This window comes from Vipera ursinii, assembly GCF_947247035.1.
Source record: "Vipera ursinii genome assembly, chromosome: 11".
Lineage (NCBI taxonomy): Eukaryota > Metazoa > Chordata > Lepidosauria > Squamata > Viperidae > Vipera > Vipera ursinii.
Window position 1 is genome coordinate 13,505,749 of NC_139524.1, and position 27,923 is coordinate 13,533,671.

The window sequence follows — 27,923 nt, forward strand, 5'->3', positions numbered from 1 at the left end:
GAAGAATCTCTTCAGTAACTGTGAGTTAATGTTTAGAGAATGCCTGATGAATTAAAATGATCTGCATGAAATTCTTTCTGTGAAGTTTATCTGCCTGCTTCAAGCAGCCCCCCTTTGCTGCTTGAAACAGAACAATAACCGTGTAGCCAGCTTGACTCTACTCCGAGGGGCACAAAATGCTGTTACCTACCCACCGAAGTGTTTCCTATTTATCTACTCCCATTTGCATGCTTTCGAACTGCTGGGTGGGCAGGCATTCACAGATGTAATGAGGCTATTTCGCTTTGGGTGCTCTGCACCTTGAAAGGAGGAGTGGCACATTTTCACTTCTGTCCCAGAAGACAAAACGCCTCACCCTGGTGACATTTGTGGAAAAGCGAGATCGGAAGATCATCAGTGAAAATATCGTGTAAAAAGGACATCTCTGACCACTGAGGACTGTAGGCTTCTCTGCCATCCATTTGCTCTTTCCTCACAGAGAAGATGAAGAAGTCTTTTTTTTTTCGGTCCTTCGGCACTCCTCTCAATCTTTCAGAGGCGCCTTGGATTTTTTGCAAGGTATATTTTGATACCTTGGCTTGACATTGTCACTGCACGTTTTTTTAGTTCGTCCGAAAAGCTCAATTCTAATTGTACATTTCCTTCTGTTCTGCACCTGTGTTGATAACCTATCTGGTAACCATAGTGAATGTCATGTGGTCTAGCCATGTTATGAGTTAGTTTTGCTGTGTGCGCAAGCGTAAAAAGTTTTTCTAGTTTTTGTCTTTACTTTTCTCCTTTTACTGTCTGATGAGAGAGGATGTAGTCGGTTAGCTTTCTTTGTTTATATATATTTTTCTTTCGTGATTAAAGGTTTTTAATAGAATATGCGTCGGGCTTTATTTCCTTCACCCACACACGTTATGCATCATCTGAAGCACGGTCCATCGCCCTCTGATAGGAAGAATTATTCCTTGACAGACATTCATTTCACTCTCCTGTTATTCTGGAAGACAGCCCAGGTGAGGGAAGCTGGGAGCAAAGCCAGGAAAAGCTGACAAAAGCATGGCTAGTTTGTGCACCTTTGGGCACAACTGAATTACAGGGACAGCAGAAGACCGGAATTGAATTAAGAGGCACTTGGTCACCTCCCTTGATTAGATTTAAATGAACCCGCTTTGAGTTAGCAAGTCCTGGTTAAAGTAGGCAATGGGTCAGCAAAAGGAAAGGCTGGCAGAGGGTCCCCAGAGATCCTTGGTGCTCCCTAAGCATTCTTGTTTTCTTGCAGATGTTTCATTACCCAAACCAAGCACTGATGGTGTTACCTAGTTTGGGTAATGAAAGATACTCAGCGGGTTAAAAAAAACAAGTTTTTCTCATCCTTCATGGGCAGATCCAGGGATCTTTAGGTAAACTACAGCTCCTGCCTTGTGTATGACATTTTGAATCACATTTAGGATTTCTGCAAATCAACCCAGGTTCTTTTAAGGAGGCAGACTAAGTGAATGAGGCTACAGTTCCATTGAAGTCCTGGTTTTGTCCCCAACATCTCTCCAAGGTTTCGACCCAAGGGGTGGGGCTTTCCTTTGTCCTATTTAGAGATGATGAAGATTGATGACGCCACGTTCTGCATGCCCAGAAGTTGGCCTCCTCCTGTTTCCCAAATGGCTGATACTCATTTCCAAGTAGATGTGCTTCGGGCACCAAACACAGGACTGACATCTTACACCCTGCTATTCCTTAAAGGCAGCCGTGATCCCTGAATAGCACGGCAAGTTGAGGAAGCCATCTTTGCTGGATAGATTTAATTCATACCAAGGTTCTCCAGAAAGCTCGATGCAGGCAGTCTGGGAAGGCGAGGAACACATCAACAGGGATCTGTTAACAGCTCATTCTGCAGGCATAATATTGTCCCTTGAGGCACTTATGCTGTGCAAAACACTTCTGGTATCAATGCAGAAAGACAACTTAGAGTAGTTTGGGTAGAGCTTTGAAGGTTGCTCGGTATTATGTGCATTAGGATCAATTTATCCATAATGATATCAACATTATAATGTACTACCGTAAAAAAAATAATCCCGAGAGATTTAGTAGAGAGAAGCTGTCGGCTGATTTTATCTTGCTGGAAGCTAAGCAGGATCAAGCTGGGTTGGCATTTGATTGGACACTACCAGAACTGGGATGGTTAACAAAAGCTATGTGGAGTTAAATCTGGTTACATGGATGGGTGACCACCAGAAAAGCTTTGAACTTTTATCTAAACTGAGATATGGACATCTGGGAGTCTATGAGGTGGTAGATGTGGCTTCACAGTTGAAGCTCCGCCTTTTCAGACATGTGTGTGATGTTGCTGCATATCATGGCGGCCTAGTGGTGAAGACACTCACCTCCCACTCAAAAGGTTGGGAGTTCAATCCTAAGTAGCGGCAGATGTTTCTCTCTCCTAGGGCACAAAGGGGAAAAAAATCTGTGAACTCCGTGTAGGTGTCAGGAAGGGCATCTGGCCTGTAAATGCTCAGCTCCATCCAGTCACCCTGACTCTACTCTGAATAGGGACTAAAGGTAAAGGTAAAGGTTCCCCAGCACATGCGTGCTAGTCATTTCTGACTCTAGGGGCCGGTGCTCATCTCTGTTTCAAAGCCCAGCGCTTGTCCAAGGATGTCTCCGTGGTCATGTGGCCGGCATGACTAGACGCCAAAGGCGCTCGGAACGCTGTTACATTCCCACCGTAGTGGTCCTTATTTTTCTACTTACATTTTTACGTGCTTTCGAACTGCTAGGTTGGCAGAAGCTGGGATGAGTAACAGGTGCTCACTCTGTTATGCGGCACTCGGGATTCGACCCGCCAAACTGCCGACCTTCTGATCGACAAGCTCAGCATCCTAACCCACTGAGCCACCGCATCCCTGTGAATAGGGACTACAGGGTTCTAAAAAGGGAATTGCTGCATATCTAAAATGAAAGGGGCTTCACTCCTGACATTGCACTCTTCTAACATGTACATTCTGACGCACGCACGCACGCACGCACACACACACACACAAACACACACACATCCTGGCATAGGATTATTTGAGTAGGTAGCACAGGGTTGCTACCCGGGAAACTACAAGGGCTTATCCATGAATATGACTTAAGTTCCATGATTCATTGTAATTTGCCTGTTGCTAAAACTCAATAGAATCACGGTTGGGTGTTGAATCTTCTGAAGACTGCAGGGAAGACTTGTAACTTCCCCAGGAAAAGAGGGTGAGGGCCTCTCATTAGGAATCTAGTCCAACTACATGCCACACAGGCACAACATGACAACCAAGAAATGCCTTCATGAGGCGGGACTTACTGGAATTAGCACAATCTCTTTCTGCAGCTGGAAGGCTGCGTGCTGTCCATGTTTCTTCTAAACTCTGTGGCTTTGCATCATCAGAACCTCTCTCCCAGTTGCATGTTAATAAATAACCACACATATTTTTAGCTTTCTGGGGTCTCCAGGATATGCCGTACAGCGGGGACATTCCAGTCAAACTAATTAAGGAACAAAAGAGAAAAGAAGAAAGGTTTGAGAATGTCAGAAAAGTACAAGCCATAAAGTTTTACTTGAACGGTACACTTTATTGGCTTCTTTAAAAATGTGATGTTCAAACAGGAAAAGCAGAGAGAAAAGGCATACGGTTACCACCACCACCACCCCTTATAAACGAATTGATATTAGTTTTTTAGACATGTGTTTATATTGTATTTCATCACTGAATTGCTAATATTTAAATGTGATGGGCGCCCCGGAGCTATGGAATCGGCTGCCGGTTGAGCTCCGGATGGCGCCCGACCTTCGCTCCTTCCGTCGCGATCTGAAGACATTCTTATTTGAACAAGCCGGCCTGGCCTGATGGGGGATGGGTTGGGTTTTATGGTCATTTTAATATTTGTATTTACTGTTTTTAGTCGGGCATATGTTTAATTTTCTTTTAACTTTTGTATTTTTGTATTTTTTATATATTTGCCCTGTTCACTGCCCTGAGTCCTTCGGGAGAAGGGCGGTATATAAATAAAATTATTATTATTATTATTATTATTATTATTATTATTATTATTATTATTATTATTATTATTATTGTTGTTGTTGTTGTTGTTGTTGTTGTTGTTGTTGTTGTTATAGTAGAGGAAGATGGAAAATTAAACATCTATTGTGACATTGGTAAACATTCTTCCTTTCAAACATTCATAAAATGTTAGTTGAAATGTAGTAAAGCAGATACAGTCTTGAGATTACGGCATTGCTGATAAAGGATGTTTTTTCCCCACCCTTGTAGAACTAGTGTCGATTCTTTCATGGTAATAAAACTTCATTCCCATCCATTCCATTGTTTTGCTTGTTCCCAAACCACTATTATACAGAACAATTCCAAAGACCAGATCTTGAATTTAATTACGGCAGCGAGACTTTTAGTAGGGCAATATTGGAAGAAGGAAGAACTGCCGACTATAGAAGAATGGACTTTAAAAGTTTCCAACCTGGCGGAAATGGCAAAGATTTCGGCGTATTTGAAAGACCATTTGCAACAGAGATATATTGTGGAGTGGAAAAAATGGTTTGATTACATCCAGAACAAATATGGGACTAAAAAGTTTCACTTAGCATTTGAATAAGTATTGATGTGATATTTATATTGCTTGTAGTTAGTTTTATAAGAGTTAAAGTGCGATAGATTTAATAGTTTATTGTTGTTTGCATAAGGTAGACTATGATTGTTTGTATATTTATACCCTGTATTGAGCTCTGGGAAATCGGGGAGGGGGGAGGGGGAAGGGAGGGAGGTGTTGGGGAGGGTTGGGGAGAGGGGAGGGGGTGGGGAGGGGTTTTGCTTTGTTAAAAATGTATTGTAAAACTTCCCAATAAAAAAAAATAGAAGAACAAAGACCAGCTAAATCCTCCAGGATGAAACGGAGATGTGCAATAGCTCCTCTCCAAAAGAACACACTTGTAGTACCCAACCGTGGTTTGAACCCACGTGGCATGGGTTCTTAGGCCCAGTATGTGAAGTATTAGTACCACTTTATACTAACTTTAGTAAGACCACACCTGGAATACTGCATCCAGTTTTGCTCACCACATTACAAAAAAAAAGATGTTGAGACTTTGGAAAAAGTGCAGAGAAGAGCAACTAAGATGCCGAAAGGCCTGGAGACTAAAATATATGAAGAGTGGTTGCAGGATTTGTGTATGGCTAGTCTGGAGAAGAGAAAGACTGGGGGTGACATGATAGCAAGGACAATGAACCAGTGGAAGGGCTTGCCTTCAGAAGTTGTGGGTGCTCCATCACTGGAGGCTTTTAAGAAGAGACTGTTCGGCCATTTATCTGGAATGGTCTAGCGTCTCCTGGTTGAGCAGGGGGTTGGACTAGAAGACCTCCAAGGTCCCTTCCAGATCTATTCCGAAGTTGCATTTGCATTTGGAGCATTCTGCAATTTGCAAACTGATGACCACCTTTGGTTAAGTGGTTGGGAAGTATTCCAGGTACCTCACTCCACCTGCTTTCCAACCTAGCAGTTCGAAAGCACGTAAAAATGCAAGTAGAAAAATAGGGACCACTACGGTGGGAAGGTAACAGCGTTCCGTGCGCCTTTGGCGTCTAGTCATGCTGGCCACATGACCACGGAGACGTCCTCGGACAAGCGCTGGCTCTTCGGCTTTGAAACGGAGATGGGCACCGGCCCCTAGAGTCGGAAACGACTAGCACGCATGTGCGGGGGAACCTTTACCTTTACCTTTAGTGCTCTACTTACAACTATTCATTTAGCGACTCTTCCAAGTTAACAACATCAGTCAGAGATTATTAGGTTATAATGCAATTCTACATTTAATTTAATATTTAATAATTTAATTTGTATACCGCCCTTCTCCCGAAGGACTCAGGACGGTGAACAGGGCAATACATAATAAAAACCAGGATACAAAAATTAAAAAGTAATTAAACTACAATGCCCGTAATAAATTAATACATATTAAAAGTTAAAACCGATTATAAAACCCAGCCCCAACCCATCAGACCAGGCCAGCTTGTTCAAAAAGAAAGGTTTTGACATCACGCCGAAAAGAGCGAAGGTCGGGGGCCGTTCGGAGCTCAACCGGCAAGCGGTTCCAAAGGTCTGGCGCGCCCACAGAGAACGCCCTCCCCCTGGGGGCCACCAATCGGCATTCTTTGATCGGAGGCACCCTGAGGAGGCCCTCTCTGTGGGAGCGCACTGGACGGAGGGAAGTTGACGCCGGCCGCAGGTGTTGCCGTACATATAGCAAACCTCAAAAGTTTCGATGCAACTTCTTCTGCATACTTGTGCACATGACTGAGCTACAGATATTTTCCAGACACCGATATTGCAGAAAGCAAAAATCTGCTGATCAGCAATAAATCAGGCCCATGAAATAGAAACTTGACTTTTGGCAAATATTATCCCCTCCCCTGTACCAGCTGCGGCCTACGGCATGCAGAGTATCATAATCCTTGACCTACTGTAAAAAAAATAAAAATAAAAAAGGCATGCAGCAGAGTGTCATTCCTGTTCAGGCCAAAAATAGAGAGAGAAACCAATGAAAGGCCTTCCACAAAAGCTGCCTTGCATACAGAGGGTATTATTCATAAAAGCCTGCTGGCACACCACAATTCATGAATGCTTGGCTGTAAGTAAACCTCAGACCGACCATGTCGCCTTCACCGTAGCTGAATTAGCCTCACTCAATAAGAGAATCCCAAATCTAATCATATTTAGAGACCCACCCAGTTCCATAAGTTGTTGGCTTTTAGTCCAGACTAGAAGCTACAACTGTAAGTGCCAACTTTACTCTAAGATTACGTTAAAAGAATCTTGCAAGTTGGAACGTACCATCTCTCCCCCACTGGCCTTTAGGGTCCTCCTGAGGTGTCGGCCACACCTGAATTGCTTCCGTGGGTTTACAATGCCTCTTATCTAACCCTTGCCTAGACTGCTGCTCCTCTTCTTCCCCCTCCTCTACCTCCTATCCCTCAAGGATATTCCCACAGACCACTTACTCCATCAGTAACCGCACAGCCAGCGTGTAGAAAAATTAATATGCGTAATGACAGGAAGAGCTTGCAGAATTTCACAGGCACAGAATGTGGCTGTAACTGCAAGTAAACTCAGCAAATTCACAAACAACAACAACAACAAAAAATGATTAAAAATCAAGCCAAAGAAAATGCAACTCACAAAGACCGGACCTCTTACCTGAGCGAGCATCGACACACCGGTGCTTAATATTCAATTTATCTTGGAGCAGTCTAAAAAGTTGTCTTTCCATAAAAACGAAAGGGAAAATGAATAAAATCCATTGATTCCCTTTCCACTCCAAGTCTCATGGTTCATGCTGTCAATAAAAATAATAATGAGCATTGCAACAATTAAGCATAAAAACAACCTTGCTGCTCTCTCTCTCTCTCTCTCCCCCCCGTGTGTGTGTGTGTATGTGTGTGCACCATAAAAAGGGCACACTCAGTTTTTTGTTATTTTACTACTTCCACATGCTAATGACAATACCGTTGTGTCTGAACTAGGAATTTGTTTAAAAAGAACTGAGATATCACAGTGCAATGCTCCCTCTAGTGATCATCTCACAGTCTCACAAAGCAGCCATCAATAGGGCACGCTTTCTATCTTTCTTTCTTTTCTTTTTTTTCATTATTATAGTTTTATTAAATATTTTGACACGGAAAAGAAAATAGAAGTAAAAGGGAGTTTACAAGCGTTATAGAATTAAAAAGAATTAGGTTTCTCGGGCTTGAGTTTTGAGTATTCCAGTATCTTATCCTGTTGTTTTTAAAACTGCAGGACATTTTAAGATGCAAGTAATAAATAGATATCCGCAGCAGTAAGCAGCAGAGTATAAACCACAAAATAAGGAATTAGTGTAATTTATGTGCCAACAGTGACAGATCTATCTTTAACAGATCACTGAAAGTTAGAATATCAAGATTATGTTCAGGAAAATGCAAGATTCAGACCAGTATGAGCCCATATATAATGTCAGTATAGTTTTCAAGAATTAAATCCTGTGCTAGATTTACTTTTCTATAGTCACCTTTCAATTAAATCCATTACAATTTGTCAGCTGCGGTTTACTACTGCAGCTAGTATGTGCATCTAGACAATTGTGATTTCACCTAAACATGATTTCTGCATGTTGTGTGAATGCAGAAGTCCCATGACCAACATGTCTAGAAAAATGCCATGTCATCATCATTACACAACAGGGCATGAATATAATTGGAATTGTGAGTGCAAAAGTCCAGCGGTCAGGTGCTATTCATTGCGTAAGTTGCAGCAATCCGAGGTGTTGGCAGGGGATCCAAAACGTCAAGATGACAGCTGCAACACAGACACACAGACGCACATGCACACAAACAAAGGGGTGGGTCTTCAGTCATGTGGGCATGATGAGCCTCATGACTTGCACCCCTGCCATTAACCCATTTCAGGTCAACCAGTCAAGCAACCACCACCCATCAAGGAACTGGCTGTGGGAACTGCATCTCTTGCAGTCAAAAACCACCTTGCAGAACACACCCAGAGTGACTCACAACAGACCTCCTGCAACAGCTGGAGCCCAGAAGTCCAGCAACCCCAACAGCAAAAGACATGTTTTCAAATGATGATCCCCATGGAACATCTGGTGTCATCCTAAGACAGGAACCTCATTCCACACTGGAGAGTCCACCTTAGGGATCCACCCAGTGGGACCGATCATTTTGGGAAGCCACCTCGGGACTAACATCACCAAGTGGCAGCTGCAGCCATGAGGCCTTCAGGACAAGACTTAGAGGTGCCCCCAGACTCACTTCTCACTTAGAGCTGCCCCCAGACTCTCACTCGTCTTTGCAAAGGCAAAAGGGGGAGAGAGAGCTAAAGAAGCTTCTGGGAGGAGAAGCCAAACGACTTCAAAGGAAGCCAAGGAAGTCCATTGGCCTCCTGAAAAAGCCCCTTTGGGACAACCATGACCTGGAGGAGTGAGAATCTCCATAGACATTTAGCGATGTACTCAGAGCCGAAGAAGCTTCTTGGAGGAGGAGAAGCCAAACGTCTTCAAAGAAAACCAAGAAAGTCCAGTTCCCGAGACCGAAAAGGCGCCTTTGGGACATTTGAGAAGAGAATCTTTCGCTGGCGGCGGAGGCCCGGCTGGAAAGCAAGCCATGGCGGAAAGCGCTCCACGAGGCTCGGTTGCGCGCACTTTGCGCCTCTTTCTGCGCGTCCTGGAGAGGAGGGGAGGAAGAGAAGAGAGGGAGGGAGGGACGCGGGGCTGGACACGCCCTTCCCGGGTACCCAGGGGCCGGGCTCTCCCCTCCTTCGGTGCCACCGAGTCCCCCGGGTGCCGGGTGGCTTCTTCTGCGCGCCTGCAGCACCGGTCATGTTGTCTGGCCTCTGGACGGCGCTGGCGGGGCTGCTGCTCCTGCCGCTGCTGCTCAGGCTGGCGTGGCCCTATTTCTTCCAGGATTTGTGCTTCTTCTTGAAGCTGCTGGCCTTGGGGTGGCGGGCCAGGCAGGGCGCGACGCGGCGCCCGCCGCGCACCTTGCTGGATGTGTTCGGGCAGCGGGCGCGCCGGGCGCCCGAGAAGCCGCTGCTCCTCTTCCGAGACGAGGTCTACACCTATCGGCAGGTGGAGCGGCGCAGCAACCAGGTGGCGCGGGCTCTGCGGGAGCAAGCCGGGCTCCGGCAGGGCGACTGCGTGGCCCTTTACCTGGCCAACCAGCCCGCCTACCTCTGGATCTGGCTGGGCTGCGCCAAGCTGGGCTGCGCCCTGGCCTGCCTCAACTGCAACGTCCGAGGACGGCCGCTGGTGCACAGCTTCCAAGCTAGCGGGGCCAAGGTCTTGCTGGCCGACCCAGGTGAGGAGGGGGCATCCCCAGGGCTGGGTTCTCCATCCGCCAAGCCCAGCTAGGTGCCTGCTGGTGGTGGGTGATGGGGTTGAGACCGTGGGAAAGGCTGGAGAGGACATAGCGATGGAGAGAGATCTGCTGGGTTCCTAGCCGGTCCCCAGGTCTGAGGGCTGGGAAGGAGGGTCAGGACCACACAAGGGGAGCCTCCAGTTCTCAGCAGCTTTTAAACCCTTCTGAATCAGAGAAAGAGAACTTTATGGAGCCTTCTCCCCGTCCTTGCCGTCCACGGTCCCAGAATCGTCCCAATAGGATGGGAAATGTATGAAAGGGAGAACTTCCAAGTCTACACCCTCAACTGGGATTTTCAGAATAACAGAGTAACAGAGTTTAGAAGGGACCTTGGAGGTCATCTAGTCCAACCCCCTGCTCAGGCAGGAAACCCAATACCATTTCAGACAAATGGTTGTCCAATCGCTTCTTAAAAACTTCCAGTGTTGGAGCATTCACCGCTTCTGGAGGCAGGTTGTTCCACTGGTTAATTGTTCTCACTGTCAGGAAATTCCTCCTTCGTTCCAGGTTGCTTCTCTCCTTGATTAGTCTCCATCCTTGCTTCTTGCCTTCAGGTGCTTTGGAGAATAACTTGACTCCCTCTTCTTTGCGGCAACCCCTGAGATATTAGAACTCTACAGCATCCTTCTTTTCATCAAACTAGACATACCCAGTTCCAGCAACCATTTTTATATGCTTTAGCCCCCAGTCCCCTAATCAAGGTCTTAACTCTTGATTAAGAGTTTAACTCTTCAAGGCCTTCCAAAATCCTAGGAAAGGGGGCTGCCAGATCTAAGGAGAAGGTCACCCTAAGGGCCGGGGGGGGGCGTTATGGAGAAGGCAAGGTTCCCAGCTCCCAATAGATCACATTTAAAAGAAGCGACCTGGAGCAAATTCACTCTATGTGACTTGCCGGAACCTGAAGGAGAGCCAGCCCCACCAATGACCTGGCCTCATGCCTTTTCAGGCTTTCAAAAAAGTGATAACCAGGCCTTTGAAGCGCAGGTTGTATTGAAGTTGCCAGGCTTGAGAGATTTGTACCTTGCCTTTAAAGTTCCCAAGAAAGGCAAGCATCCTTTTCGCCCGGAAGCCAGATTTCTGGTTCTAAAAGCTGATGTGGTTCAGAAGTCTGGATCGCTTTGGAAAGAAATACCATGTGTGGAAAGAAGTATTTGAATCCATCAGAATATTTTTGGAGGCATCCCGTGTTATTCAGTGGATTCATATCCACTTTGGAGGACTAATCTGATTCAGAGATTTTATTTCTGTTTATACTCTGTTCTTCTTTTGCGATTATTTTACGTGTGGAAAGAAAGAAAGAAAGAAAGAAAGAAAGAAAGAAAGAAAGAAAGAAAGAAAGAAAGAAAGAAAGAAAGAAAGAAAGAAAGAAGAAAAGAGAGAGAAAGAGAGAGCAAAAGAATAAAGGAGAAAGAAAGAAAGAAAGAAAGAAAGAAAGAAAGAAAGAAAGAAAGAAAGAAAGAGAAAGAAAGAAAGAAAGAAAGAAAGAAGAGAGAAAGAAGGAAGGAAGGAAGGAAGGAAGGAAGGAAGGAAAGAAGGAGAAAGAGAAAAAGGAAAAGAGAGAAAAGGAAAGAGAGAGAAAGAAAAAAAAGAAAGAAAGGAGAAAGAGAAAAAGGAAAAGAGAGAAAAGGAAAGAGAAAGAGAAAGGAAGGAAGGAAGGAAGGAAGGAAGGAAGGAAGGAAGGAAGGAAGGAAGGAAGGAAGGAAGGAAGGAAGGAAGGAAAGATTCTGTTCAAATCACTTTCCTGTTATAAAATCACAGCCCACAGCCCTTTGTCCTGTTGTAGGGGAAAAGAGTGTCTATCTGAGGCAGCCCCATTTTGCCACTAATTTAGCTTACTATGTCTTTGTCTGGAGGCTGGAAAGAAGAATTAATCCTAGATTTATTTCGGACATCTGCAATGAATAGCCACATAAACAACTCTTTTGTAGTAATAGGTTACCAGATATCTTCCAGCTGCATTATTACAACCACATTCATGCCATTGGTCAAGTCATACCGGGGCTTATCGGAATTGTAGTCCCAAAAACTCGAGGGCGGCAGCTTATCCCCCGCCTAGCCCACCACGGCACTCAAGATGAAACCTGGCATTTTCTGCATATTCTATCAGATCAGAACCTGCAGTATTTAAGCAGGGATATATCTGGCTTGGCAACTCTTTGCATTGATTGATTTACACAAGCTGCAGTGGATTATTAATGACTTATTCTCTTGGTAAAGCTTTCCAAAAAGAGAACAATGCCACAGTGGCTCTTTTGGCAATCTTTCATGAGCCGTAGAACAGAAGCGCACGAATAATCCGCAGAATTATTGTTTGTGTCATTATATGAGTCTTAAAAAAAAAACTGTGCCTGAAAGAACAAGGAAATTCCCTGGGATATTGAATCACCCTCACCTAGGAAATAGCTTAGCTCACTTAGAGATGGGTAAGGCGGGGGAGGAGAGCAGCCCTCCCTTCCAGAAGGAACTGGCACACAAGGGCCTTTTTCCGTACATCAAAGACGAGGCGTTAGGCAACTTCAACGGCTACTACTGCTCCAACTGTGTCATCCAAATAAGCATCCATTCCCTCCTTCATAGCTTATCACTTTATGGTAGTAGAGCATTGTTGGGGAACCACCCAGCTTTCATTGGGATGCTATCTTGATAAGTCAACCTTCGACTTTTTCTTTTCATTCTGGTTTTTTTCTTTCTCGCGTGCCTGCCCTTTAGCACCAGTGGCTATGTGAGGCACACTCCAGCCTTACCCTCTGGCTGTAAGGTGGAACTGACGTTGAAGAACATGTTGCTGTTATTTAGCCAAATACAGTAATTCATGAAGGAGAGTAGCTGGCCTTAGAAGGATATTTAGCGCCAAAGAAAATGGTGGATGGCGAAGCTCATGGCTGACTCCAGTTAAAGAAAAGATTTTGTCTAACTTTCTTGTTAGAGATCAAAAGGAACGAAAATTCAATTTTGGGATTCGACCATTAGAACTGTACGATTATAGAAAATAGTGTGTCTTATTGTTGCTTTTAGATTAAGAGGTTGATGTATTTTATTCCTGCATCGGTACCGAAGGAATTGGAAGTTATTCTTCCTTCCTTCCCCCCCCCCCCGCCTTCTCTTTTTTCCCTATTTTCTTTCCATCTAGATTCCTGATTTTGCTCTTTTGGACTTCACTTTTCCCTAATCGCTTCTTTTTCGCCTCTTTTGACTTTTGCCTTTTGCTGATGCTTAACCGAAACATTAAAAGTAATGATCTTTGTGAAGTTCTTGCCTTTATGCACGATTTAATAAACCACAGTTGGCTAGGCTTACAACTTGGTGCTAAGCCATAAACCATGCTTTCAGCTGAAGTCACATATTGCGAAGCTAAACAACACCACACACACCCCAATAAAACCCTCCAAAATGCCTACCCATGACCTGTCAATCCAGGCAATTCTTTTGATGACAGGACCATCTAAAGCAGGGGTCTGCAAACTTGGCCCTTTTATGACTTGTGTACTTCAACTCCCAGAATTCCTAAGCCAGGCACACTGGCTGAGGAATTCTGGGAGTTGAAGTACACAAGTCATAAAAGGGCCAAGTTTGAAGACCCCTAATCTAAAGAAAGAAAGCACAAATACCAATGAATCAGTTCCATATTTCCTTCTTAATGTGATCCCTTGTCTTCTTCTCTTCAAAGATTTAAAAGCAACCATTGAAGACATATTGCCAACCCTGAAGCAAGAAAATGTGCTTGTTTATTTCTTAAGTAGAACATCTGACACTGAAGGGGTTGACAGTTTCCTTGACAAGATGGAAGCTGCTTCAGATGAGGCTGTTCCAGAGTCTTGGAGATCGGATATTACTTGCAAAAGCCCCGCCATGTACATTTATACCTCTGGAACTACAGGTAGAGTAAAAGAAGAGTCACTAAATTGGCTCCTGTTTTGTTAAGAATTGGACGTGGTGTTTGGGGAAGAGAGAGGATATCCACCATATTTGGCAGAACATCCTCTTGATGAAAGCTAGCTGAGAAGCAGGACTTCCAAGGCAACCCTTCACATAGTTGGCTGTTGTGACTCAGGGCCAGCCTGTGGGTCCGACAGCTGGGTCCGATGTATCGGAGGACTCAGATGAGGGGGAGGAGGGAGACGAACCGGCTGATGATGGTTTGGAGGCTTTGCAGAGTCCTCAGCCGGGGACCTCTTCTCAGCTGCGTGAGCCCGAGAGTGCGGAGGATGATGACCCACAGCTGGCCCTGTTCAAGGACGCCCGACGCAGGAGGCAGTCGAGCAGGAACAAACAAAGAAAGGCTATGGGACTCCTCGGGAGGAGGCACAGGGAGACCACGCCCTGAGCTCTCTATAAAAGGAGTGTTTGGGGAGGAGCTGGTTGCTGAAAGCAACTTTTCCGCTTGAGAAGACAAGCTCTAGTGTTTTTGTTAACTGCGTAATTAAATCTTGGCAGATGCCTTTTAGCCTTGGACGCTCTCCAGTCTCTTCTTTCTGAATAGGGGTTTGCCTTATTACAAGGCCAGAAGGGCTGGTTCAGAACATTGGCTGAGAAGTTCAATTGAACATTGTACCCAATGTTAAATTCATTTGTGATTTGGAAAGTACAGAAATATTGAAGATTGCATGGATGGATGGATGGATGGATGGATGGATGGATGGATGGATGGATGGATGATAGATAGATAGATAGATAGATAGATAGATAGATAGATAGATAGATAGATAGATAGATAGATATGGATGGTGTAGTGATTCAGGGTCAGCCTATGGGTTCAGCAGTTGGGTCGGACAATTCAGAGGAGGAGGGGGGTGTTGGAGAGGTTGCTGATGAGAGCCCTCAGCCAGGCCCTTCCCACCTGGTTACCACGCAGACCCAGCTGTGTGAGCCTGACAGCGTGGATGAAGATGACCCACAGCTGGCCCTGTTCAAGGATGCCCGACGCAGGAGGCAGTCAATCAGGAGTAAACAGAGGAAGGCAATGGGGCACCTCGGAAGGAGGCAGAGAGAAGCCACGCCCTGAACTGTTTAAAAGGGGAATGCGTGGGAGGGCTGGTTTGCTGAAGGCAACCGTTTGAATAGCTCCTGTTTCATGGTTCGTGTCTTGTTTTTGCTCTGTTTGCTTTTGTGTCCATAAATTTGGCAGGCTTAGTTCCAGCCTCTTGCCTTCTTGTAAAGGGGTTGTCCCTGCCTTATCTGCAGGGCTGGTAGTAGGCTGGTACAGAACAGATGGAAAGATAGATAGATAGATAGATAGATAGATAGATAGATAGATAGATAGATAGATAGATAGATAGATAGATAGATAGATGGATGATAGGCTTTCTCTCCAACTTGTTAGCTTTTTAAATTAGAATCATTCCCTTTGACATGGAGAAGTGCTTTTTCAGGTATAAAGAGTCTTTTGAAAATATACATATAAAGAAGATATGCGACAGATGAACCGAACTCTCCCCATTTAAATGATAAATATTGCAGTGCATAGATGCTACTGTATTACAACTCTAAAGGAACGCCTCTGTTCACATGCTTGGATAGTCAACTAACCTTTTTTTTCACATAGGTCTCCCCAAAGCTGCAGTGATTACTCATCTCCGTGTATTATTGGGTTGCAGTTTGATTATGCTCAGTGGTGTCACTTCAGAGGACATTATTTATACCACTCTGCCATTATACCACAGCTCTGCCCTCTTGCTTGGAGTAAATGGTTGCATCATGCAAGGTAAGAAGTCTAAATAAAACCGAAAAGCTTGTTTTAGACCAGCAAGATTCATCCTGACAACTACATGATCTTAAACACCTCATGGAAAACCATACTGATTGTTCAAAAGTCATGCTGCTTTTATCTATCTATTTCCATCCCAGCATTGGGCAAATCTAGAATCTTCTTCTGTGGAGATTCTTAATGAATTATATGAAAATATTTCATTGTAGGTCAGATGTGCTCCAGATTTGCCTCTTGGCATCCATTTTTACTCAAACAGGAAGGAAGAAACGTTGTCTACCTCACTTTTCCTCCCTATTAATCTTCCTTATAAATTCTATAACCCCAAATCAAGGAAAAGGGGGCAAAACTGATCGAACAACTGTCTCGCTTAGCAGTGGCAATTTTAGGCTCAATTGTGGTCATACTTTGAGGACTTACCTGTATGTCCTCACAGCTATTACTATCTCTAGGGCTAATTGCTACCTTTCCATGTAGAGCACCATTGCTTCGTATCTCGGACCCACTGAATCTGTTCTGTCAAAAATTTTGAGATCCATTGCTTCAGTGCCCCAAACATGCCCAATGGTTAGAGCTGGTCGTTGTTTCTCTTGGGGCTCACACAAAGCTTTGCCATTTTAGATTCTGTACTCAACCGATTTCCACAAAAGGTTGTTTTCTTCTTGATTCTTCTGGATGGTTTTCAGTCAGCTTGTGAAAAAGACGGTGGTTTTCAATCTTAGACAACCTGGCTTCTCAATGAAGTGACTTCACAAGGGTGTCAAGGAACACCATCCTTCCCCTCCACACTCACAATGTGAATAGTCTGAATGGGGCGCCATTTTAACACCAGCATTCTAACTCTGTCATCCTGGGGAACTTTCGTTTGAGCAAAATTTAGCTCCCCACTTTCCATATTAAAAGGGACGCAGTGGCTCAGTGGGTTAGGACGCTGAGCTTGTCGATCAGATGGTCGGCAGTTTGGCGGGTTGAATCCCGAGTGCCGCGTAGCAGAGCGAGCGCCTGTTACTCGTCCCAGCTACTGCCAACCTAGCAGTTCGAAAGCACGTAAAAATGCAAGTAGAAAAATAGGGACCACTACGGTGGGAAGGTAACAGCGTTCCGTGCGCCTTTGGCGTCTTGTCATGCCAGCCACATGACCACGGAGACGTCCTCAGACAGGCGCTGGCTCTTCGGCTTTGAAACGGAGATGAGCACCGGCCCCTAGAGTTGGAAACAACTAGCACGTATGTGCGGGGGAACCTTTACCTTTACCTTTTACTTTCCATATTATTAGAAAGGGTCACAATCATATCTTAATCTAAGATTAATTCTCTTATTACTTTCGATTGTTCTACCCTTTTATGTAGTTTGGTATGTAGACCTAACAATTACCCTATAGCCAAACTGGCTGGGCTGGTTTGATGAGGAGAAAGATTGCTTTCTTTTTCGGCTGTCTTTTTCTGAAAGAAAGTAGCCACATTTTGCACAATTGATGTTGCCAGTAAGGGATTCATGGTTTAGATTTTAAAATCATTCTATCACAAACACTTTATTTGTTTCATGCCATGAATGAGATTCACCAGTAATTTCCTTTTTTTCCTTTCTTTCTCTTTCTTTCTTTCTTTCTTTCTTTCTTTCTTTCTTTCTTTCCTTTCTTTCTTTCTTTCTTTCTTTCTTTCTTTTTCTTTCTTTCTTTCTTTCTTTCTTTCTTTCTTTCCTTTCTTTCTTTCTCTTTCTTTCTTTTCTTTCTTTCTCTTTCCCTTTCTTTCTTTCATCATCTATTAACTCTAGCTATGTCTATCTATCTATTCTATCTATCATATATCATATATCACCCATCTCTATCTGCCATCTGTCTGTCTGTGTCTGTCTTTCTATCTATCCTTTATTCTGTTCACCTGTATTCCACTTCACCTAACTCTTCATTGTTTTTCTCGTTTTCTTCCTTTAGATTGTACGTTTGATGATTTATGGCCTCAGACCTTATTCATATGGAGTAACTTAAAACAAAACCCCAAGACTGTGCATTTGCAAGAGCTTGTGCAGGAACACCAAAATCTCACCGAAGAGACACCAAAATCTTGTATATCTTGGCCAGCTGGCAAAGTTCGAACCACGTTCAAAGCATGAAGGTGTTTAATCATGCAGCAGTGTCCCTCAGCAATCATGCTGCAGATTCTTGTTCTTCTATGGTGGGGTAGAGTTGCTCAGCGGATAGATATTGAGCTGAATGCGCACTTTAGAACAGGGGTCTTCAAACTTGGCCCTTTTGTGACTTGTGGACCTCAACTCCCAGAATTCCTCAGCCAGCATGCGGAATTCTGGGAGTCGAAGTCCACAAGTCTGAAGACCCCTGCTTTAGAAATTGGCCTTCTATCAAACCTGGAGGTATCCACCCAAATAGACAGCAGAGAGGATGATGGATAGACCTTTTTTCTGCAGCAGTAGATTTGAGAACATGTCAGTGCGTGGATAGATATCTCATCTATTTCCCATGTTCTCTTCATTCACAGGTGCTACTCTAGTATTACGCTCAAAATTCTCTGCTTCTCAGTTTTGGGATGATTGCAGAAAATACAAGGTGACTGTCATACAGTACATTGGAGAAGTGCTTCGTTATTTATGCCACGTGCCCAAGGTAACCCTTCTTTGACCTCTTTCCTCTTGTCCCTGTTGGATACATCATCCCCACTCACCAAACTGATTACTTCAACGTGAAGAATAGAGTTCATGGGTGCACTTTGTACTTGGTTGTTTTCTTTCAGACCTTTCACTACCAAACTAGATAACATTATTAGTGCACTTCATTAGCTAGCAAACAGGAGGAGGCATAGAACCACTGGGGAGAAAGTATTTAAAAGATTTTTTTTCCAAGAGGACAGGAAAGAAAACAGGAATAATTTCCCTTGATCACTGAAAATTGAATTTCCTCAATTAGGCTTTAATAGTCCGATTTCCATCCAAACAGATGGCTTTGCATGTGTTGGCTCTTTGAGGTAATCTAGATAGGAAGTTCAAAAGTAGTATTTACACTACATTTAGTGCAAGACTGCATTAACAGAACAATTTTCCAATTGGATCTAAAAGCAAATTGCAAATCTGAAGTCTGCAGACTAGAGTTGTCTAGTCTACAGCTCTTTCTACAATGATACCACAATGATAGTAATCATCCTACAATCCGTTACAGAAGTCTCCTATGATACATATTTGTCCTGTAGTAGGCAAACCAATGAAGGTTATGTTTGACCAGATTATGTGCACAGAAGACATTTTTAGCAGAAAAACACCCTTAATAAAAGATAAATAGACTGCTCTTTTGGCCAAATGGATCCCAATACTGAAGATGTAATAATGTTTGAACAGTAGTTCAGCACATTGTTATGCTGAACTTATAGTTGCATAAGCCAAGGAAATGCTCACAAGACTGAATAACACATATTTGTGATAATGGTGGGATAAAATGATCCAAGGAGACATTTAATGGTGGAAGCTCTTAGCCTGCAGGTGTTATAAATCCGTACCACTAAAGATTTTGTATCTGGCAATTAAAATGGGAGGCATATTGCTCAATTTCTATTATAGTAACAGGAAAAACAGGATTTTTGGCATCTTCTGAAGTATTCATGCATGCACACCGATAGTATGAAACATAGTATTAGTTTGCTACCACATCTGAATAAATGGATAGGAATTTCTCAGGGCAGAGTTACACCTAAATGAACAATATATGTTGTACAGATGTTTATTTGCAGCAACAAATCTATTTTGTTCCACACTTTCTTTCTCTCTGGCATAATTTTACAGTGTGCTTCTTTTGTGGTTATTCACAGGCCAGTTTTAATGGCAGCTGCTTTTATTTTTCTCCTTAACACACAAAAGGATTAATGAAAAACAAAAGGACAAACAGCAGAACCGGAGGCTGATAATAGTCTATTTCCCCTAGAGAAACTTTACTAGGTGGAAAAATAAATCTCAGAGGTCCACAATCAAAGAAGAAAAGGGGGCGAACGAAAGAAGGGGGGGTGGGGAAAATGGCAACCCAACCGCAAGATTCATCTCTTAAATATACCAGAATATTTAGAATTAGCCGATTTACCACTTTGGGTAACGCCTGGAGAATTTGATGAACTAAAACAATGCAAAGCTTTTAAACTCTCCTCGGTGTGTAAGAAAGTGTCATGGAACACACAAATCTACAAGGCTTCCCAGGAGCTTATACTCAGCACATCAATGCACATTTAGTGAAGTCTGCTTAACTTCACATTTTGTGGCTGCACAGACTGAGTTAAAGCTTTTTCCTGATGGCATAGGACAGGGATAGGCAACCGTGGCTCTTTTATGACTCGTGGACTTCAACTCCCAGAATTCCTGAGCCAGCCATGCTGGCTCAGGAATTCTGGGAGTTGAAGTTCACGAGTCATAAAAGAGCCACGGTTGTCTACCCCTGGCATAGGAAGAGGATTCACTTCTAATTCAACCTTTTTGCATGCATACATCAAGTTTAGCGAAAGATGCCTTATATTGAATCAGATGTCTCCTAGCTCTGATTGAACTGATTGGCAGAGTTCTTAAAGAGTTTCTGCTGGAGATGTCAAGAGCTAATTCTGCAATGTTTCGCATTCAGCTCCACTACTCAACCTCATCAACGTACAGACAATATTCTGTACAGTCCGTTCCATTGGCTGTAGATGATTAACTAGTTATTCTTCATGCCTGGTTTACTGTTTCCCTACTTTGGCAACTTCTAGATGAGGGGTCCTTGGTACACTCTGAGCTTGGTGTTTTCTTGAAGATGTTTCATCACCCAAACTAGGTAACGTCATCAATGCTAGTAAGGACTCCTTATTAGCACTGATGTTGTTACATAGTTTGGGTAATGAAATGTCTGCAAGAAAAGAACTGAGCTCAGAGAGTACCAAGGACCCCTCTTTTCAACCCTGAGCTACAAATATTCCCCTTGATTGGTAGTTCTAGATGAGTTGAGATCAACTCCAACAGCTCTTAGCTAATCCTACCTTGGTCACTGTTGAGAATTCCGGGAGTTGAACTCAAGACATCTGGAAGTCATACAGCTTGTGAAATATTGGACTGGATTCAATAGGACAGCATTCTTCTCTTCCTAAATAAAGGTTCGTTTCCTATGGTAAATCAGGATGGGATGCTTTTGTAACTACACAATAGAAAGCCCTCTGATTTGTTTCTTCCGAGGAGTCTTTTATGCTCTTCTGGAATTGTGCTTTGTTTCTTTCTAGAAAGACAATGATCAGAACCACATGGTAAGACTTGCTGTAGGTAATGGCTTACGGGCTGATATTTGGAGGGAATTCATCAGAAGATTTGGAGACATGCGTATTTTTGAGTTTTATGCAGCCACCGAAGCCAATGTTGGATTCGCTAATTACAGTGGAAAAATCGGAGCTGTGGGAAGATTGAATTACTTCCACAAGGTATGAAAAAGTAAAGATGTATGTCTTTTGAATTTGTATTTGCCAATTGTTTTTTTTTTCCTAGCATCCCTCAGTGGTCAAATATGAATCTCCTTTGAAGAATAATTTGTATGGGGTTACATCCACAATTAAATAAAATAAAAAAAACTGAAGAAGGGAATGAACTCCTTATAAAATAATTCAAATAAAAGCTATACATTTGGGGGCACTTTGAATTGGGTTGAAGAACCTATATGTTTCCCTCAGTTCCATGATTTAGGAATCTTATGTGTCAAGGAAGGATAGGACAACCTAGAGAGATGTAGTCTAATTTCCTACCTAAATTGGAGAAGTAGAAGAAATGGTATATTTTGCTTGAGGATCCCAGCCCCAGCTGAACACTGAGCTTAAAAGTAGTTTTTCATTCCCAATTTTACAAATATGCAAAATTTCAAGCACTCAGTTAACAAATAAAATAAATACCTAAGTTGTTTATGCCTTCCTTCACTTCAAATCAGCTTGGGTTAACCCTGTATCATATTTCTCCGTGATTATGGGAAGCCAAACCCAGTTCCTTAGCTGTTGTGGATTAACGAGCTAAAACCAGGTATTCATAACCTGTTGGACATTTTCTAGTTCATTTTAGAAATTCATGGCCAACATCTCTGGATTGACCAGAGGATTGGACAATAATAAACCAAGGATAATCCTGGAGACTACTACCAAATCATGCATCCCTGCAATAAAACAATAATAAATTGGTTTTAAACTAATTTTATGTCTCCTTAAACAACAAATTTGGGTTTATTCATTGATTACATTTGAATACCAAACTAAACCCAAAATGTATCTCAATCAACATGTCAATGTAATACATTTTTCAGTTCCTTATGCCTACAGCAAGCAGAATTGGAGATAATATCCTTAAAGAGGCAAGGAAGGTATCTCAACATCAGCATATATTCTGTCTATATAAGATGAAAATGGAATCACGTTTCTTGATGCTGTATTTATGGGCTCTATTTCTTAAGTGACAGTAGATAGTTAAATAACCTTTATTGTCCTTTTTTAACTGTGGGTACAATGGCACACATTAAAAGTGAAATTTAGTTGCTTGCTCTCAAAGTGTACACGTGCACAACACGCATTTAAACATACTATATACAACATATGTATAGACCTACACCCTTACATACGAGTAACATTAATATAAATATTAATCACTGTCCATCTTGAATACATAGCAGAAGGAGGAAGCTTTAGAGTTGACAAAGTTAATAGTGTATGGAACAAAATCGTGACTGAATCTGGATGTTCTGCTTTGGCTACCATGAAGCCTTCTCCTGGAAGGTAACAAGGAAAACAGGTTGAGAGAAGGATGTGTGGTGTTCCAGACAATCTTACGGATCCTGATCAAGCAACGCTTATGTGCCATGTCCCGGATGGAAGGGAACTGCCAATAATCTTTTCAGCCAACCTCAGGACTCTCTGCGCTACCCTCCTGTCTGAAGCAATTTTTAAAATGTTCTAAGATCCCAGCACTTAAAACCTCTGCGGAGGGACTGCAAATGTTCAAAGAAAAAGCATTTGAACCTCTGTTTTAAACACATAATCTACCAACAGTCTTATGCTTTCCTTAGAAAATGATACAATACAACCTCATTAAGTATGATGTGGAGAAAGATGAACCGGTCAGAGATGAAAATGGCTACTGTATAAAAGTTCCTAAAGGTAACTATGATTTGCTATCTTTAATTTCCACTGAAATTCAGCACCAAATAATATGCTCCGAAGAAGAAACAATGCTTTTAGGAAGAAACGGTGCTCTATTTGAAAAAAACAGGTAAAAAAGAGACTATTGCTTAAATATCCAGACTCTAAAAGTCAATCACATCTTTAGGAACATGCAACAGGAGGAGTCCTGTCATTCAGGGCTCAACTATTTTTTTGGTACCATCATTTATAGGTAAAGGTAAAGGTTCCCCTGCACATGCGTGCTAGTCGTTTCCGACTCTAGGGGCCGGTGCTCATCTCCGTTTCAAAGCCGAAGAGCCAGTGCTTGTCCGAGGACGTCTCCGTGGTCATGTGGCCGGCATGACCCAGACGCCAGAGGCGCACGGAACGCTGTTACCTTCCCACCGTAGTGGTCCCTATTTTTCTACTTGCATTTTTACGTGCTTTCGAACTACTAGGTTGGCAGAAGCTGGGACGAGTAACAGGCGCTCACTCTGTTACGCAGCACTCGGGATTAGACCCGCCAAACTGCCGACCTTCTGATCGACAAGCTCAGCGTCCTAACCCACTGAGCCACCGCGTCCCTCTTACCATCATTTATAGTCTTATGTAATAGTCTAGAAACCTTCCTGTCATCTTCTGGAGTTTGAAGCAAAACTGCCCATATTAAAACCAGCCCCAAATACTCACAGCAGGGGACAACTTAGATCTAAGACAGGGGTCTCCAAACGTGGCAACTTTAAGAGTTGTGAACTTGAGCTCCCAGAATTCCCCAGCCAGCTGGCTGAGGAATTCTGGGAGTTGAAGTCCACAAGTCTTAAAGTTGCCAAGTTTGAAGACCCCTGATCTAACGTTTCAAAGCAAAGTGTCAAAAGTCTCACCACAGGTCAAGGTTTCTATAAGGATGTACAAGCAAGTCTTGGCCTCAAGAAGCAAGTTCATGCTGCACTTCAACATTTAGCTACGCTCAAGGAGCTGCTTAAATATTTGGAGTTCCTGAGCATCTCCTGATTTAGGTTAGTGCAGATCAGAGCTAAAAGTAAAAGCTGGATTACTTGGAAATTATGGTCTATTCCTGAATAGACTTTTACTTCCAGGTGGATGCTGCTTATATGTATATCCAGCATGTGTACAAGCCCTTTAAATCTCTCCTAGGAGTTATGTGAACCTGTTCAAAATCTCAAGAACTTCAACTGAAAATATTAATTTAGTTTTGGAGTATTGCAAATGCCATGTGGAGGGTGTTAACTTTGGGGGCGGGAAGAAAAAGTTCACTTTGATATTAAAATCGACTTAGATTTGAGATCTTCATTGTTGTTGCAATGTTTTTCTTAGTTACAGAACTTTTGCAGGGAGTCCTGCAATGCATTCAGGTAGTCAACATTGCTATTCAGCAGTCTTCCATTATCATTTCATTTGAGTTTTGTGTTCCTTCTAGGTGAAGTGGGACTGTTGGTTTGCAAAATCACCCGGCTGGCTCCATTTAGTGGTTACGCGGGATCAAAAAGCCTGACGGAAAAGAAGAAGCTAAGAAATGTTTTCCAGAATGGTGACGTATATTTCAACAGCGGAGATCTTTTAATGATTGATCGTGACAACTTTATTTATTTCCACGATCGAGTTGGAGATACATTCCGGTTTGTTTCTCTCTCTCTCCCCCCCCCCCCCACACACACACTCTGTCTTTATTTGTCTTACTGTCAGCAGGAAATAAGTATAGATAGATCATTATATTTTGAAATGTGGCAGCTACATTTCAGCATTGAAGTTGTCGTTTAATATTTAAGGACTCAGGAGATTAATTGCCCAGTCAGTCAATTCCAGCATGCTAAAAGAGCACTATGAATTTGTAGTCAAATGGTCTAAGATATTACATTGGAGGCTACTTTGGGTAAATGTTGATCTTGCACATGGCAGCACCATGTGATGGCACCCAAGACTACAGTTTGGACTAGACTTCTTAGCAATAGCATCCTCTGAAGCTGCTCTTCAAGAATGAATGAATCTTCCACGACCTGAGGCCGCATTTTTTTTCCTGATTGAGTTGCATCTTCTGGATAGTTCCATCGACCCTAGACCATGATTGATTCATCAGCCCTCCATCCTGGTTCCCCTAATACAATTCTTAAATTTGAGTTTCCCCCTCCAGCAGCCGCTTCGGATTCATTTGTGACGATAGTGTTACTTTAGACTGTGGTTTTTAAAACGAATTCTGTTCCTTAGATGGAAAGGAGAAAACGTGGCTACGACAGAAGTTGCCGATATTTTAGGACTGATCAACTTTATTCAGGAGGTGAATGTGTACGGTGTATCTGTGCCAGGTATGGAGCAAAGATGGAATGTCTTCCAGGGAGGGAGGGAGGGAGGGAGGGAGGGAGGGAGGGAAGGAAGGAAGGAAGGAAGGAAGGAAGGAAGGAAGGAAGGAAGGAAGGAAGGAAGGAAGGAAGGAGTTGGGGGAGGGAAGGAAGGAGATGAGGAAGGAAGGAAGGTAGGAAGGAAAGAAGGAAGGAGATGAGGAAGGAAGGAGAGGAAGGAAAGGAAGGAAGGAAGGAAGGAAGGAAGGAAGGAAGGAAATGAGGAAGGAAGGAGGGAAGGAGGGAAGGAAGGAAAGAAGGAAGGAAGGAGATGAGGGAGGGAAGGAAGGAAATGAGGAAGGAAGGAAGGAGGGAAGGAGGGAAGGAAGGAAGGAAGGAGTTGGGGGAGGGAAGGAAGGAGATGAGGAAGGAAGGAAGGTAGGAAGGAAAGAAGGAAGGAGATGAGGAAGGAAGGAGAGGAAGGAAGGAAGGAAGGAAGGAAGGAAGGAAATGAGGAAGGAAGGAGGGAAGGAGGGAAGGAAGGAAAGAAGGAAGGAAGGAGATGAGGGAGGGAAGGAAGGAAATGAGGAAGGAAGGAAGGAGGGAAGGAGGGAAGGAAGGAAAGAAGGAAGGAAGGAGATGAGGGAGGAAGGAGATGAGGAAAGGAAGGAAGGAAGGGCAGAATTTCAATTGCATCTTTTTGAATGTTATCTTGACTTTTTTAAAAACCATATTATATGAACATCCCTGAGAAGATTCTTGCTTTCTGGTCCATTTGGCTAAATTTCTCTCTTTGATTTTGAAAAATTATTTTCCATTCCTAAGAGAGCTGTAACTGTACCCAGCTACATTTAACAGGGATGTAAACATACCACGTGCTCTACATTGAAAAACTACTTAGTGCAATGAATGACTTAATCTCTTCAGAAGGATTTTTTTTAAAAAAAAATGACCCACCCTTATAATCAGGTCTTTTAATGTTAAGTTACTGGCCAGTAACCATTATAATTAGTTAATACAAATACCAAAAAAAGGCCTTCATAAACTGAGTGGGAAACAGTTGAGAGAAGTCAACATTCAGGGTAATTCTCTTGCAGGTCACGAAGGCCGAATAGGCATGGCATCCATACGACTAGCAGAAGGCTGTGATTTTGGTGGGGAAATTCTCTACAAGCATGCAGCAGATTACTTGCCACTTTATGCAAGACCATATTTCGTGAGGATCCAGGTAGGTGTTCTTCCATCCATACCCATCTCGCAACTGGATAGAAAGTGGTGGTCTTCTCATTAGAGAACAATAACCACAGTTTTCATGGGTGAGGTTGTGTTCCCTTGGTTGAAAGATCTCAGAACTTGTCTCTCTCCCATTGTGTTGTACTACAGGGGGTCCTCAACTTATCATCATTCATTGGGTGACTAGTCAAAGTTTACAACAGCTAATCACTGCTGACCAATGATTCCCCAAGGCTTCTTCTCCTAATTGTACCTGCAGGGATTTCCCAGCACCCATGCTAGAGCAGTCTTTCTCAACCTCAGCAACTTCAAGATGTATGAACTTCAACTTCCAGAATTCTACAGCTAGCATGCTGGCTGGGGAATTCTGGGAGTTGAAATCCACACATCTTGAAGTTGCTGAGTTTGAGAAAGACTGTGCTAGATAGTTCGGCTTCCAGCATGTCTGAAGGATGCCATCTTCAAGGAGATTTCTTTTTTTATATACAGTATGTATATAAATATTTTATTGGTTTTTTAACTATAACAATCTCCAGTGCCTGGTGTACAATGTGTTGTCTTGGTTTTTAACAAGGAAAAAAAGACAATAATAATTAACAATAAATAATGATTAAGTTTGATAATTCCATAATTAGTATATTAATTAATGATATATTTCTTTGATCTTCCCTTCCCTTCCCATTCTCCTTCTTCAAACTTAACCAAAATATAATTCTTAATATTTTCAATATATAAATGATTAGATATAGGCATTTTTTTATATTTATACAAATAATAATAATCTTCAAGGAGACTTCTGAAGGTCCATCCCAAACATCCTTTTCACATCTGTTAAAGATGTCAAGAACAGCATTTCACGGAACTTTAGCCTTGAGATTATACTCTAATGATGGGTTATTATTTGATTAGTTGCATAAAGGGGAAACAAAAATCCTTATGTTTAGAAAGGAAGAATAATTATTTTTAAAGACCTTTATGCAACTTAGCGTTGCTTTGCTATTTCTTCTTGTTTTGATAGGATGCTATTGAGATTACGGGAACATTTAAATACCGGAAAGTACAGTTAGCAGAAGAAGGATTCAATCCAGCAGTTGTCAAGGACACCTTATATATTTTGGATGATAAAGAGAAGAGCTACATACCCTTGACAGAAGACATCTATAACTTAATACGTAGCAACAAATGGAAACTATAGTGCTCCTGAATTTGTTACTTTTTTTTAAAAAAAAGTATATTGTTCAATAATTTTAGAAAGTGATGGAAAATTGATTTTCAGTCCAATTGCACATTTATGCCTAGATTTTGAAATGGCCATGCTTTACTTATTTTGTCAATATTTTAGAGATAGTGCTGATGACGTTGGAACAAAGCTCTTCATCCATCTCCAGACTGATCTGCTAATATTATATTCTCCATGTTTTGGAATCTTTAAAAGTTAATAGCTTGTGTAACTATAGACTGGGAGCTGTCAGAATGGTTCCCATTTTGAAAGGATAGGATAGAATAGGATAGAATAGAATAGAATAGAATAGAATAGAATAGAATAGAATAGAATAGAATAGAATAGAATAGAATAGAATAGAATAATAATAGAGTAGAATAGAATAATAACAGAATAGAA

The 27,923-nt window shown here is 42.6% G+C and overlaps 1 protein-coding gene across 1 annotated transcript; it reads left to right on the top strand.

Moving 5' to 3' along the window:
* Nucleotides 1–9,391: 9,391 nt before the first annotated feature.
* On the top strand, nucleotides 9,392–27,799 carry SLC27A2 (solute carrier family 27 member 2; the record flags this gene model as incomplete). Its single annotated transcript, XM_083371028.1, has 10 exons — nucleotides 9,392–9,869; nucleotides 13,597–13,806; nucleotides 15,472–15,630; nucleotides 18,129–18,253; nucleotides 20,868–21,062; nucleotides 22,682–22,772; nucleotides 24,214–24,412; nucleotides 24,999–25,096; nucleotides 26,167–26,297; nucleotides 27,321–27,799. 10 exons carry the CDS (start codon nucleotides 9,392–9,394, stop codon nucleotides 27,495–27,497), a joined length of 1,863 nt encoding a protein of 620 aa, XP_083227154.1. The 3' UTR covers nucleotides 27,498–27,799.
* Nucleotides 27,800–27,923: the final 124 nt, after the last annotated feature.